The 15,846-nt window shown below is 43.7% G+C and overlaps 1 protein-coding gene across 2 annotated transcripts; it reads right to left on the bottom strand.

Moving 5' to 3' along the window:
* Nucleotides 1-6,324: 6,324 nt before the first annotated feature.
* LOC135699411 (Krueppel-like factor 11) lies at nucleotides 6,325-10,540 on the bottom strand. 2 transcript variants are annotated; one of them, XM_065219666.1, is made up of 2 exons: nucleotides 10,067-10,540; nucleotides 6,325-7,963 (listed from the first exon to the last, which is right to left on the bottom strand). In XM_065219666.1, exons 1-2 carry the CDS (start codon nucleotides 10,133-10,135, stop codon nucleotides 6,713-6,715), a joined length of 1,320 nt encoding a protein of 439 aa, XP_065075738.1. In that variant the 5' UTR covers nucleotides 10,136-10,540; the 3' UTR covers nucleotides 6,325-6,712. The 2 variants fall into 2 exon arrangements, with proteins under 2 accessions (XP_065075738.1, XP_065075739.1); XM_065219667.1 differs by having other exon boundaries at nucleotides 10,435-10,512.
* Between the last annotated feature and the right edge of the window lie 5,306 nt (nucleotides 10,541-15,846).

The raw sequence follows: 15,846 nt of genomic DNA, 5'->3' as shown, positions 1-15,846 counted from the left end.
CCCGGTTCCCAAAAATATCCATTAGTACCGTCTCAATGACGCGTTCATCTAGATAAAATTCATAAATAGCTGTACTACAATAGGCCAACATTAGAGCCATTTCCCCTATATAACCGAATGTAAACTAAGAAAATTACCAAAGTTCTGGGAAAAAATCTGGAAAACACCGGGATATTGCTAATTGGAATTTGCTGGTCACCATGTTCTGAGGAAGTTAATTTCAATTGAATTCTAAAATCGAATGTTGAGGATACAATTCCAAAAGAATTCTGAATGGAGTTTTGAGGGAATTCCAAAGATAATTACAGAGGCATCTAGAGAAGAATTTCTGGAGTATTCCAAGTGGATTTTCGGTAGAATTTTGTGGAGAATTTTAAGATAATTTTGAGCTCAATTTCATTTCAGACAATTGCATGGGAATTCTAAAGAGAATTTAGATGAGTTTTAAATAGAATTATTGATGAAAGCTTAGGATGCATTCCATAATTTTTTTAGGAGTGTTCTACTGTGATTTTTTGGAATGTTGTAATGAAATGTCCATTTATACTAAAATAGATCAAATTGATAGTCGCAGTGGATTTACATCCAGAGAGTGGAAAAAATTACCCATTTAGCCTAGTCATCGCTTTGACTCAATCGAAGTCGATTTTATGCTTAATTAAAATATATATGTATACCGAGAAATATTCTTAAAGGGTGTATTCGATAAAAATGGCACACCGAAAATCTTCTGTTACTTTTGAACCGTATGAGTAAAAAACCTGAAAATTCGAGTAAATCTTATTCATAGTGTATTGTTTACATCTGTCAAGTTTCATAGTTATTCATACTGTAGTTCCAGTCATGTCGCCGAAAAGAGGCGTCCCACCGATTGATCGCTCAAAAGCTTGGAATTGCAAATACAACTGTGTCTAGTGTGATAATAACCTTCAAGGAGCGCTTGAGTACCCGAAGAAAGGAAGGTAGTGGTCGTAAGAATGGCCAGGAAAGTAGTGCAACAGTTCAAGAACCGTCCAAACATGTCAATTCGAGATGTCGCTGAAAAGTCCAAGGTGTCAGTCGGTTTTGTGCAGAAAATCATGAAGCGTGCTGGGTTACTTGTTTATAAGGTGTAAAAAGCCCCAAACTGAAATGAAAAGCAAAACATCACTGCGAAAATCCGTACCTGGAAACTTTACACGAAGTTGCTCACCAAATCGTGTTGCATAGTGATGGATGATGAAACTTCCGTCAACTTCCTGGGCAAGAATATTTCGTTGCCAAGTCTAAGTTCGATGTTCCGGAGGATGTTCGAAAGAAGAAAGTATCGAAATTTGCAAAGAAGTTCCTGATCTGGCAGGCGATTGTGGAACAATCAACGGTGCGATTTACACGGAAGAGTGCCTTACGAAGCGTCTCTTGTCATTCATAAGGAAGCACAAAGGATCAATTTTGTTTTGGCCTGATCTAGCATCCTGCCACTACGCTCGAAACGTGTTGGAGTGGTACCGAGCCAACGGAGTCAATTTTGTGCCAACTTTTGAACCCACCAAATTCAGTGGAACTTCGCCCAATTTAAAACTGCTGAGCAATTATGAAGACGGAACTTTGCAAACTTCCCAAAACTATTAAAACAGAGCTTGGAATTATTGAAATTTAGTAAAACAAATTTTGTAACTCATAAATCATTGGTAGTTTTTCATTCCCTGAAAATTTCAAGAAAATCCGATAATCGGTTTTTGGTGGAATTTTTTGGTGAAAGTGGAAAATTTTGGTGAATAAATATGTGTGTGCCATTTTTATCGAAAACACCCTTTAAATTCCAGGGAAAACCGGAAAACTGATAATCAGAATTCGTTGGTCACCATGATTGCAAAAAGATAAGCTATATCCGAGCAAAAAATGTAATCCGATGTTTCCAAAGCTAACTCCCTTAGCTCAGTCGGTAAAGGGGCAGTTATAAAGCAAAGCCATTTGAAGGCCAGCTGGAATTTTTCCAGTTGAAACATTCTCGACTTCCCTGGACATAGAGTATGATTGTACTTGCCACACAATTATTACTAATGCAAAAATGGTATAGGCTTCGAAAGCTCCCAGTTAACAACCGTGGAAGTGCAAAAAGAACACTAAGTTGACGGCCCACGAAAGTCCCAGTAGCAGGGGTTGAAACAGTTGACGTTTTTTACTACACTCGCTTCGTTGTCGTGTGCGACGGTCTGTTTGTATTCGTACACTCATGCTCTACCGTCGTCTCTTTCACAAAACACAAACGGTAGAATAACATTCGAGCAAAAAGAAAATTATCAAATAACTATCATATGACAAATGTGATTTCGTTCTAATTTCTCAGTTTTGTGTAAATTAAACTATTTCTGATCAGAAATGTTATTACTAGGACATCATTGCTTGCCAGTTTCAGAATTCACACAAGCACAACATCAGCAGCTCTTATTATGTGAAAAACTAAAATACACACATTCGTGACGGTCTTCGGCGGCAGTGTCGTATGACAGAGCCTGTCATATGACATTTTAGTTTGGTACTGTACTATGATAGGTTGTTTTGCAAATGTCGGAGGCAACGGCAGACGATTATCATAGAAAATGTGTCGACTACCGTGACCACTTACAAGACTGCCCAGTAGGGACGTGATAAATGCAAAGAAGAAGTTTTGGAGCCAAACGGCTAAGTCTGATAGTTTTTGATCTCTATCCCCGAATAGCACATTTTGTCGCCACGAAAAGATGCAGCAACTTGTTTGAATACTCAATAAATCACACAGAAGTTTCTACAACCGATTTGTGACAAGTTTGATGGCTAGCTAGAGCTTGATGCTCCGTAGACTCAAGGTCGGCTCCTCACATTATGAGCTTTGGCCATCTTTGCACCTTTTTGTTTACTTTTCAATCTCTTTTTTATTTCGTCTTTCGCAGTTTGGCCAACGATGAAGGGGCTCAAGGGATACCACGGGTGAGTTTATTGGTGTTGGATGGAAATGTACCCCCCTTAAGGTTGGTATTTTGATACCGGGCTTTTATCGATTCCTGGTTCGAAGCTTACCTAACTCCATTCATTGTAGTTTAAAGGGTGTCCACGATGAAATGGCCACACTCAAAATTGATTCGCAAAATTCGAGTTTTCATCCGATTGCCATCAAATTTTCAGGGATTGAGAAATAACTATTAAACTTCATTTTACCATTTTACTCGTATTTTATTTACAGTCCATACGCAAATGCCCGCACCTTGTCCTTAACCCCGGCCATAAGATTCTGCACAACCTGTGAATCAACCGTTTTTTGCATGTAAACCCATACTTTCTTCAGTTCCTCGACTGTCTTCACTACCTTAGGTCGTTTAAGAAGGTGCTGCTTCATAATCGCCCAGTACTTCTCGATGGGGCGGAGCTCCGGAGTGTTGGGAGGGTTGAACATTTTCGGCACGAAATTGACCTTATTGTCCGCATACCACTTCAGCACGTCCTTGGAGTAGTGGCATGAGGCCAAATCCGGCCAGAAGATTGTTGGGACGTTGTGGGCCTTCAGGAGAGGAAGCAGCCGCTTCTGGAGGCACTCTTTTATGTACACCTGTCCGTTCATCGTGTCCTGGGTCACGAAAGGTGCACTCCGCTTCCCGCACGTGCAGATGGCTTGCCAAACCGGGAATTTCTTCGCAAATTTGGACATCTTCTGAGTGCGGACATGCTCCGGAACGTTGAACTTATCCTTGGTCGTGAAAAACAGGTTGCCGGGGATCTGTTTGAAGTCGGCCTTCACATATGTTTCGTCGTCCATGATGCAGCATTCAACTTTCGTCAGCATGTTGAGGTACAACTTCCTGGCACGGGTTTTGGCGGACTTGTTCTGCTTCTCGTCGCGATTAGGGGCCTTTTGTACCTTGAACGTTCGAAGCCCAGCCTTAGTTTTGGCCTTCTGGACAAAACTTCGGCTTAGGTGCAGCTTCTTAGCCACATCCCTAACGGAGGCGTTCGGATTTCGGTTGAAGGCCCCAACTACGCGGTTGTGATTTTTGGTGTTGTACGGAATACTTTTTCCTTCACTTCTGGGCTTCCGATCGGTGGTCAACCGTTCCTCGAACCGCTTAATCACTCGCGACACCGTGGAATTCGCGATTCCCAACGTTTTAGCGATGGAACGATGCGAGAGATCCTTGTTCTCGTGATGAATGCGCAAGATTTTATCACGCACGAGCTGTTCTTTCGACTCCATTTCCGCGAGTTTTGATCACAGGACTTTAAAACTTGCAGGATGTAAATAATGCACTATGAACTAAATCCACCCAAATTTTCATTAAATTCTACCCAACGGTTAAAAAGTTAGAGCAATTTCATAGTGTGGCAATTTCATCGTGGACACCCTTTAACTGTTATATGTATGAATGAGTACCCCTAGTAACAATTTTGGTTCTATGAGGGTTCTGTAGACCATTATTTAGACTTGTAAATCGATAAAACTTGCAATTTTACTTGGGATATCTTCAACTCGATCATAAGTGTTGTGATGTTAGGGGAGTCGGCTACCTTAGACACCCAAGTTTGCTTACTGAGCATAAAACCGTGGGATCAATCCCAAGTCTCTTCATATTATGGAGTTTAAGAGTCACATTGCTTGCTCATCGTGTATTTCGCGAAACTTGGCATCATCGTCGTCGGTGTCGTCTTTGAGTGATACCAACAATAACTCGATCATAAGTGGTGTGATGCGATATGAAGGGCTCGGTGGCCTTAGAGTGACCGATTTTACTTAATTATCAGAGTTTATTCTCGGGCCGCTTCACATTCAAGATTCTTTATTAACATCACAACACTTTTATTCAGCATAATTGATAGTTTGGAAAATTTCCAATTTTCTCACTCAACCCTTTCCAAAAAAATAAATTGAACTTTTTCCCAATTATAAATTTGTATGAACAGCTAAATACCCCGAAATTGCATTTCAAAGAATGCCGGTTCTGCGTTGCTGCAACCGCTAAGAAGAATCCCACCTAATTGCTCCAGTGCTCCAGTTTTTGCGCCAGAAAAATAAATGGCAAACCCATTTCGGCCGCCAAGTGCGCCAACACGCGCTTCTCGTTGGGATTTTCGCCTTTTACCAACAAACAAACAAACGTCAAGACCTCGCATCGCTCATTACGGACCTGATCCGGAGATCGCGCTTTTCGGTACTGGATGGAAGAAAATGGAACCACCGAACGGGTTCCCCTTCCGGGGCCCCACCTCGCTTGGTTTGGCGTGGCGGCAGGTCATTCGCGTGCGGCGGTGTGTTATTCAACCTGTTTGTTCTAATGGCAATTGCCAATCCATTTTCTAACCGAACATTTGTTGCCGGTTGCCGGTTCGCAAAAATTTCGGTTCCCAAACCGACCAAAAAAAAAAAAAAAGAAAGAATTACTTCCCCAAAGATCGAGGTTAAATACGGTTTTACGTCAGCTTGCTCGGATGAGGAGGAAGTGTGCAAGTGTAGCCACAGGAGGCCGTTAGGCCGCTTTTCCTCCTGGCCGCCGGGCGGGCGGCGTGATGAAGTTGTAACACCGTTGCCGCTTCCCACACACCAGCCAAGCAAGCACACACACACAATCACAAACACATATATATGAGAACGCTGACGCAAGCAGACACCACAACGATTGGGCTTGCTTGGAGTGCTCGCGGGTTGCTGGGTTTGAGGAAAAATCAAAACAAAAAAAAAACCCCCAACGCGCGCGCCTGCTTTGTTTGAGTGTTAGTGTGTGTGTGTGTGTGTCTGTTTGTTCGTTCGATGCGATCACGGCATGGAGGCGTGTACACCCACGTCTTTTGCCAGCGACCGGGAATGACGTCATTGCACGGTAAACGCTGTGGAAAGAAATTCGCCTTATCCTACATTTTAGACGACTGCTCGAGTGAACCGTTGGGGAAGGAAATGGTTTATCGAAAGAGCGCGTCAGCGGCAATAACAGTTTGCGTGTACGAGTGTGTGTCTGTGAGTGTGCGAACGGTGGAGTACTTTTCCATCGGTATGTTTCTTTATTTATTTTTTTGTGGGGTAAATTAGCGCGACACGTGCCAAGGTGGACTTTTGCGGCAGACGGAGTATGAGGGAGTTTTTGTGATATCGTAACCGAATGAGAAAAGCCGTGTATATTTTCATGTGTAATTGATAGATTTGTATTCTCTCTTTTTTTCCATTGATTCATTCTTTTTCTTTTCTTGATTTTTTCACATATGAATAAAACATATTTATAACAGTTCTGGGTTTGAACAAATAGGTGAACTTAACGCTTTCTCTCTTTCATTCTAGGTTTTTAAATAAGTTACTAAAACTCGATACGATTAGTAAAACGACCATTACTCTCTTAAATTTAATGTAATTTTAAACGATCACAGATGTTTTATATTATATCATTAACATAAGAAAAGGAAACTCAAAACATTTACAAAAACGATAACAAAAACGCTGTGTAAGTCCCTGAACGAAACGAACTAAAGTTGTGTAACAAATTCGCTTCCTCACTACCGCCAATAATTCCGTCATCTAACCGTTCCCTTTCCAGTAACAGTAGGATATAGTAGATTTGTAATCTGGAATGAACATCATCTCTCTCTAGCTGTGGGAAAGGCCCGAAAAGAGAAAGGGACAGCACAAACAATAGACGCGATCGCGTGAAAGCTAAGATCTAGTCAGTTCCGAGAATATTTACAAGACTTGTAAAACACGTACACAGATACGATATACTTAGTAAACTGGTGCCGCCGTGACGAACTGTACCGGAATGGAGGATGCGTCCTGGTACATCGAAACTGGGTAGTTCGGCGGCTGTTGTTGCGCTTGATGCTGCTGCTGCTGCTGTTGACCCTTCTGACCTTTGTCCTTGTTGTGTCGCTTGACGTGTTTGGAGAGATGATCCGATCGCATGAATCGTCGCTGACAAACGGGACAGACGAACTTCTTTTCACCGGTGTGAGTGCGCTTGTGGCGGGACAGCTCATCGGATCGGGAGAATCGACGGCCGCAGTCCGTCCACTTGCAGATGAATGGCCTTTCACCAGTGTGGATCCGTTGATGGGCCTTCAGGTGGCTGGATTTAAAGTAGTTCTTGCCACAGTTCGGGTGTTCGCACTCGTAGATTCGTCTGCGCTCTGGCTTCTGAGGGGCAGTTGGGACGTGAACGGCAGCTGCGTTGGTCGGCTGAGGGACCAAAAGTGCTTTGCCGTTGCCCTGGCTGAGCAGATTCTGTGAGATTTGCGGTGGGACCAGGATGAAACCATTCTGAGTGGCTAGGATGAGTTGCGGAATCTTGGGAGCTATCACAGGAAGCGAGGTTTGTGGCTTAACCGGTGCAGGCTTCGGCATTGAAGCGGGAGCATGCATTGCCGGGGCCGCGACAGGTACAACGGAAGGAACGATAGGTACATACTGCTGGCTTTGCTCTAATACTCGACTAGGGTAATTACTGGGAGCGGGCACGGCGCTCAGTTCCTCCGATGGTTCTCGCGATGTGATATGCTCTTGGATCTGTCTGTTGGTCGGCTGCTGTTCAACGGATTCATCCCGGACGAATGTTTGCGGTTCCATGGGCAGGAAGGGCGAACGACGTCCCATTTTGTACTTGACGCAACGGAATACATTCAGATTGGCGTCCGGTTCCTTGGCCGAGGTGCAGGAACCATCTTTGTTGATCCGCATGATGACACTCTCGCGCTGTGGCTGAGCGAGTTGAGCATCGTCTGCTGATTTGGTATTCTCGTCCTCGGATCCGGAGAAATCCGACGGCGGTGGAGTCAGCGATGTGTGGTGGTAATGCTGCTCCAATTGGATCGGATCGCGCACATACAGGCGCTTCCTCGGTGGTAGATCAGATTCATCCTCCGATAGATCGGAATGGTTGGGTGTGGTGAAGCCCTTGGTCAGCATTTCTGTGACACGTGGCGACAACTGGTTCTGTTCTAATTTGCGCTTCAGAGCTTGTTTGATTTCCGTAGTAGTCTGTGAAAGAGCAGAGAGAGAAAGAGGAAAATGGTTCAGGTTAGCGAGCGTTTCAATTGCAAACGGAAGCGTTCATATCGTACAAATGGGTGCCTGCCAAGTGGCGAACAGGGGCAAACGGCCTTGTCACACAAAAAATTCAAATTCAAGCGGCCATCTTGGAAAGTGACCAAAACACGCGCTCAGTCACGTACGCGTTTGGTTGGGGCGCAAAATGGGTGTGTAACCGCCCGCCAACTCAAGTTGTGTCATTAATTCCACAGTCAGTCACTACGAGCTGCATTCAACAGTCCCCGAAGGGGATGAGGCAGCAGAAAAAAGCAACTTCATAACGCAAAAAAAAAAACATGAAACAAGAGCGTTCTTCGCTCTTCTACCCACATCGAGGGGCATCGCAGTAGGCGAAACCGCAAAAGCGGCACGACGTCATTGAGCAGAGGTGTGCGCCGCCAGGGAGCAAGAGAGAGGCGAAACGAAAACAACAACACTCTACGAAGAGCAGGGTCCAAAGTCTACCCGAATGCCTTTTAAAACAGGCAAACGAACGGTGGCATGCAGTGTTCACGTGAACACCAGCTGATTTCGAGCGCTGGCTGCGTGATCACGGCGTGATCAATGGGAGCGAGCGGGATGGTTGTCGTTTGTGTTCAAACTTTACATGCGCCAGAGCGGGACGGCAGACGGCCAAGCGCTCACACCCTTCGCTGCCGCATCATCGCAGTGGCCTGGGTTGTGTTGTTTGACGTCGCATTTTTTTTTATGGCGCGCGCGCCCCGCTTGCTCGGTTGGGTGATGGTGGGTACTAACACTATCTATTTATATATGGGGTATAGGGTGTGCTTCCTGACGGTTCGAAAAGTCGTTGCCGTGTGAAGCAGTATTGCAATCGCGGTGACGCAAGGTTGCTTCTGCAATGTCGCCTGCCCTCGCTACTTTGACGGTAGTGAAATTGCTCTCGTTGCACGCTAATTTTAGCCCTGCAGAGCAGTATTTTTAGTGCAGCGATCTGCTTTTGTCTATTTCACTAGTATTTTGGGGAGAGCAAAATAGATTTCGACTCGATAGGGTAAGTCAGAGAGCTGAGTAGAGGTCTCAAGTTTCAATGAATCGGTTCAAGTCAAAATTTTCCACTATCGCTTCATGTTTTCATTGTAATCAAATCTAATAGTGGGTGGAGCTTGCAAGGCTGCAATTTCCAAGAATTCCATTCAATGGCGGCAACGAGAGAGCTACGCTCTTCTGATAACACGATCTTCAGGCCAACTTCGTAATCGTGGATCCGGGAGGAGTAAAAATAGCTTTTTTCCCATCGTAGATGATGAAGGGAGAGGCACAGGGCAGTTGTTGTGGACACGTGAACTCCGCCTGGTCGCTTCGTGGCCATCAGCCAGTGTTTGCAGCTGCACTGAATTTGTTCTCGAATAACACGGGTAGGCCGCCGCCGCCGGTATACGAGATCATGCTCCGGATGGCTGACAATTAATTTTGCGACGCTTCGGCCGCAAGGTGACACAGTAAAAAAATGAAACCGTCTGGGCGGTGTGTGTGGGAATTCTATTTTTAGAATGATCATATTTTTACGATTCGGAATCGCTTTCAAGCGAAAGTAGGCCGTTTTTCCTTTTCAAATCCAACAATCTAAGTAATGATAGTGAATTATGAAACCTGAAACGCTACGTCCTTGTAAAAATCCCGGCCGCCTAGTGGTTTGGAAGGCACGTGACAGTGCCACCGTACGTGCTCACTCGAGCTGAACGGTCCAAATTTCGCTTCCGGCGATTCATCGCTTGAAAAAACGGGTTATCAAACGCTTGAAAACGCCAAATGTCGAGCAAAAAGTCATTCTATGGCTACGACATTATCGCAGCCGCTGGTGGCGGGCAACGTATGGAATCTCGCTGACTTATCGCGGCGTGAGTTTTGCGAAATATTTTGACACAGAACATTCGCGGATGAATGATTGTCCATTTTGAGTGCCAATCACTCGTTTAAGCACGGAGATAACGGATAATTAGCAACACTTCAAACTGATTGCGGTGGGAATTTTTTAATTTTCTGTAATAGGCACTATCTATCTATTCCCCGAAGTTGATAAGAACCTACCTTGGGATCTTTGCCGGTTTCCAGTGGTGGCGTTGCCGGAGGAGACGGTAGTATTCCAGTATCCTCCATCTAAGCACAGATTTTTAATGGATTTATCCCTTCTTTTCACACGAACTGCTTGCGAACTTCAATCTTTTAACTTTGGCGTTATTTCAACTTGGAACGTTTTCGCACTGAAACTCCGCTTTTTTCCCTTCAGTTTGTCTCACAATTTTCCAAGCTTCTGTTTCTGCTGCTGTCTGGTAGCACTTGTCTCTTCCTGAACACTCGATTTCAACTGAATTTATTTTTCAGCCTGTTTCACCACTATAGAGCGTGGAATCACTTTCCTTGGCTGTGTCGAGCGCGCACTTGCACTTGCAATTCACCTTCTTTCCGGGGGCCTTTTTGGGCAAGAGAGCCGAAATTCGCACTTTTCACTTTACACGTCCGCTTTCTTCGACGGCACAGAATGTTGTAAGCCTTTGTTTAGGGTTTACAGTGCTCTTCATAGCTGCCTCGATGAGCACCAACACACAGCCGAATGGTGTCGGTTCGTAGCAGGCGTTTGCTAGTGTGTGCGCTCGCCTGAATCGTCTTCGTATACTACACAGTGCTACGTCGTCGCACAGGGTGGTTCATCGGACTTTCGTTCACTGAACCACGCTGCCAGCTGCTGATACCCACGGTTTCGCGTCCGGATTGTACTCGACGATCCTAAAAATAATAAGCCATCAATGAATTATCCGGATTTAGGATCGAGCTCCCGAAAGGGCAACCGAGGCCACAGAGATCAAGAATGCAACACCCCGTGAGAGGGCTCGGACCTATGAAATAGCTCCACTTGCTGCCAGAATCTGATGACAGATGAGCTGTCATGTTCTTCGAGTCGAATCCATTGACGTCATCGGCGGCGCACTTTTGGGTCACCTTCCATTTCTAGTGGGCGCATTTTTCCGTTCTACGTATCGTGCGTCTGTGTGGGTATAAAACACACCCATCCATCCATGAACCGGCTGCCCATTGACGTTGTTTTTCACCCGTTGCATTAGTGTGAGAGGGGCCCACTCGATGCTTCTACACTGATCACGCACTGAACATTCGACAGCACGCTCTGTTCACGTGAACAGTGGATGATGAGCTCAGCGCTCCGTTCGTCGTCAGCCGGCCCCAACCAATCAGAGGCCGGGGGCTCGCTTGCATTGGCAAATCGACGACGGAGGGAGGTGAGCTCTGCACTGGTGCTGCGAGCTTGTCATCGATCGGCTTTGGATGAAAGCCGTGTGCCGGTCGCAATCGGCGCTGCTTGTTCACGTGAACAGCGCCTGATAGAAGAGCTGGTGCGAGGCTGTTTGTAGTCAGTTCAAGGTGACTACTGTGCTGCTCTGTGGGGTGGTGTGTGCATGACGTCACTACCCCACTGAACCGCGAATGGCTGCTGGTATGGATGTGTATGTGTGAGTCAATGGGCCCCAATCCGGTCAGTCAAAAGTAGTGTGTTGTTTTCCTTTCCACTCATTTTGCCTTGCTTTTTAAATTATATTATGGGAATGCCGACGACGATGGAGGTGTGTGGTGTGTCGTGTCGTGTGGATTGCGATACGGTTTGGGATTTTTCTGTTATAGTTTTTTTTCTGGCGTTCTCTGCCCTGTTCAACCAGGTTCGGACGGCGATGACGGGGTGGCAGCATTCTAGAAGGATGATGAAATTCGGAGAATGAGTTGATTTTTTTACATTTTCAACACAATGACGGTTGCGTTCCATTTTGAACGATGCAAGCGTTTTCAAAGGAAAACACGTTCGATCAACAGTATTTCGATTTTATGATTTTTTGGCAACTTTTATTTACTTATTCACCCCTCTTAATAGAATTTGCATAATTTGTGTAAATAATTCACGATTTTGAAATTAGAAATTTATAAGTCATTGAACGCAATGAAGATGCGTGACCAATTTAAACCTAAGTCATACTCTTCCTTCATACTTAACTTTATCCTGGCGCCATTAGATAAACTGTATGTAGGGGAACGTGGCGTAATACGCGTCCCCTAGGAAATGATCGATTTTCACTACATTTTAATCAAAAATAAACATATTTCGGCGCATTCATCGGTCTGAATAATCTTCTTGATATTACCGAAAACATCATGTCGAAATATGCATTTATTACAAAACATCTTCTCAAAATAGCGTTTTTAACCCATTAACGCACAGTGACCTATTTATAGATCAGTTACATTTTTGATTGCTGTCGAGAAACTAGAGCCCTTCGACAATGCACCTCTCTAACGTCGGGTAATCCTCGAGTATTCGGCCCAACTCCTACTAGACATAGAATTAAGTGAATTTTGTTACGAACAAAGAACAATGCATTATCGGCTCCGTAAAGCTAACGCGATGGAGCCTTACAAATAAACGAACTAGATAAAAAAAACTAGAGCCCAAATTTATACATGTCTTTATCAATATTATTCCATGGTCCCAATCTCTTGAAAATGGGAATCAATGTATTTCGGAATTAACTCACAAGGTGGTGTTAGTGTTTGCAGAAAACTTCCTTCTTCTATCAACTTTTATAGAATAAAATTCTCGTGATATATTTAGATAACGAAGGCCAACACTACAGTGTATTACTTTTATTCATAATTCTCTCACAAGGTGGCTCTAGTGTTAATGGGAAATTTGTGAACATGCAATATCTCACGTTCTTCATGTAGTTCAGGAGGCAAAGACCAAAACAGATTAGTTCGGAAATCTCTCACTAGGTGGTACTAGTGTTGTTATAAATGTTTTGTAAATGCTGGGTGGACACACAAAGTTTCTGTTTTCTGCTTTGTTGCATTCAAAAAATTCCACACGTCATCATAATCTGCATCCCACTTAATTTTGCTCTTATTGTGATGGATATGTTTCACAATACATATCTGAATCGTATGCTATGAACCATGTCTGAACACTATTGATTTGAATTGTGACACACTTGGATTCTATGTGCCTCACATGGTGATATCAGTACCATTGCTCATCATAGTTCACTCTGATAAGACAACGAAACCTTACCCCCAAGCTCCTCCCCTGATCCTATCCTTCGACAATGTACCTCTCTAACCTCGAGTAATCCGCGAGTATTCGGCCCAACTCCTAAAGGGTGTCCACGATGAAATTGCCACACTATGAAATTGCTCTAACTTTTTAACCGTTGGGTAGAATTTAATGAAAATTTGGGTGGATTTAGTTCATAGTGCATTATTTACATCCTGCAAGTTTTAAAGTCCTGTGATCAAAACTCGTGGAAATGGAGTCGAAAGAACAGCTCGTGCGTGATAAAATCTTGCGCATTCATCACGAGAACAAGGATCTCTCGCATCGTTCCATCGCTAAAACGTTGGGAATCGCGAATTCCACGGTGTCGCGAGTGATTAAGCGGTTTGAGGAACGGTTGACCACCGATCGGAAGCCCAGAAGTGAAGGAAAAAGTATTCCGTACAACACCAAAAATCACAACCGCGTAGTTGGGGCCTTCAACCGAAATCCGAACGCCTCCGTTAGGGATGTGGCTAAGAAGCTGCACCTAAGCCGAAGTTTTGTCCAGAAGGCCAAAACTAAGGCTGGGCTTCGAACGTTCAAGGTACAAAAGGCCCCTAATCGCGACGAGAAGCAGAACAATGCTTCTGAATGCTGCATCATGGACGACGAAACATATGTGAAGGCCGACTTCAAACAGATCCCCGGCAACCTGTTTTTCACGGCCAAGGATAAGTTCAGCGTTCCGGAGCATGTCCGCACTCAGAAGATGTCCAAATTTGCGAAGAAATTCCTGGTTTGGCAAGCCATCTGCACGTGCGGGAAGCGGAGTGCACCTTTCGTGACCCAGGACACGATGAACGGACAGGTGTACATAAAAGAGTGCCTCCAGAAGCGGCTGCTTCCTCTCCTGAAGGCCAACAACGTCCCAACAATCTTCTGGCCGGATTTGGCCTCATGCCACTACTCCAAGGACGTGCTGAAGTGGTATGCGGACAATAAGGTCAATTTCGTGCCGAAAATGTTCAACCCTCCCAACACTCCGGAGCTCCGCCCCATCAAGAAGTACTGGGCGATTATGAAGCAGCACCTTCTTAAACGACCTAAGGCAGTGAAGACAGTCGAGGAACTGAAGAAAGTATGGGTTTACATGCAAAAAACGGTTGATTCACAGGTTGTGCAGAATCTTATGGTCGGGGTTAAGGCCAAGGTGCGGGCATTTGCGTATGGACTGTAAATAAAATACGAGTAAAATGGTAAAATGAAGTTTAATAGTTATTTCTCAATCCCTGAAAATTTGATGGCAATCGGATGAAAACTCGAATTTTGCGAATCAATTTTGTGTGTGGCAATTTCATCGTGGACACCCTTAACTAGACATAGCATTAGGAGAATTTTGTTACAAACAAAGAACAATGAACTATCGGCTCTGTAGAGCTAACGCGATTGTGCCTTCCAAATAAACGAACTAGTTAAAATGTATATTTTTCTTTATCGTCTTCTACTTTACCGACTCAAAAAATGAATCGTCAAATATATAAACTAAGCTGCCAGAGGGAATGTCTTTTTTAATGCGTCTGATTTGGGATTCGATCCTGGAATGTTGGAGTGTCCTGCTGCTTTCTTCGTTCGATCTCACTGCGCCACGGTTGTTCTCATATATAAGGCTGGTTGATAGGATGAAGTCAAAACTCATGTTTTCGATGTTGACCTGTCTGAGCAACACTTCAAATCCATCTGTTTTGAACAGTAGTGTGATTCAATGTGCAATACACTTGAATAGACAGTGAAAGATATTCAACGTTTCAAAGATTGAAACACTAGAATCTAACGTATGTAACACATTGAGCCAATGTGATATACACTTAAAATAAATGTGATTGTGCATATAAAATATCAAGTGTTTAAACACATCGATTAGGTGTGTGGATTTTTTTGAGTGTGCTCAGGAGACTAAAACCTTTTGGATTGTTGCTCGGAATTCTCTCACTAGGTGGCACTATTCTTCTTATAAGCTGTGTGTACTTACAGGGTAAAAATCTCGATATCCCTGCTAGATGCAAAGTTACTGTTCACTGCTATGTTGTTCAATGTTGCAAAAACCTTTTGAATTGTGGGCAGTGTAGTTCGGGATTCTCTTGCTAGGTTGAACTGGTGTTCTTATAAATTTCGTTTAAATGTTGGGTCGATATCTCGTGATTTTTGCTAGATAAAAAAGTTGCTTTTTTATCTAGCCTTTTTAATTGTGGACAATTTAATTCGGAATTCTCTCACTAGATGACACTATCATATCTCGAGATCTTTACTAGATTAAAATTTGCTGTTTTCTGCCATTATGTTCAGGAGGTCAAGACCTTTTGAATTGTGGACAGTTTTGTTAGGAATCATCACACTAAGTGGCAGTAGTGTTTTTATAAATTTTAACATTTTTATTTTTTACAAAATTCCTTCAATTTGTAAACCTTTATTAAATACGTTTGAAAAAAATAAATAAATTTTGAAGCCACGGCTTAGCAGAATCATTCCATTTTTTTACGTAGGACTACGTCTGTGATTTCTATATGGGTGTACACTTTGTGAAAACCGAAAATGGAACATGTAACAAAACTATGAAAGATTTTGAACATTAATAACTCAGCTGCCCCTAGACCAATTTCAATAATTTTATCATCAATTGATCAGAAATATTTCTACGTATCAATAGCAATGCTCTCGACTGATGATTTTCAACAAGAAACTATTGAAAAAGTGGTAATGTCAAGCATGGTCCAATGAA

Source organism: Ochlerotatus camptorhynchus, unplaced genomic scaffold (assembly GCF_037179485.1).
Source record: "Ochlerotatus camptorhynchus isolate MF236.1 unplaced genomic scaffold, CSIRO-AGI_Acam_v1.1 ptg000108l, whole genome shotgun sequence".
Taxonomy (NCBI): domain Eukaryota; kingdom Metazoa; phylum Arthropoda; class Insecta; order Diptera; family Culicidae; genus Ochlerotatus; species Ochlerotatus camptorhynchus.
The sequence above is the reverse complement of the archived record's forward strand: the minus strand, read 5'-3'. Positions and strand labels throughout refer to the sequence as shown.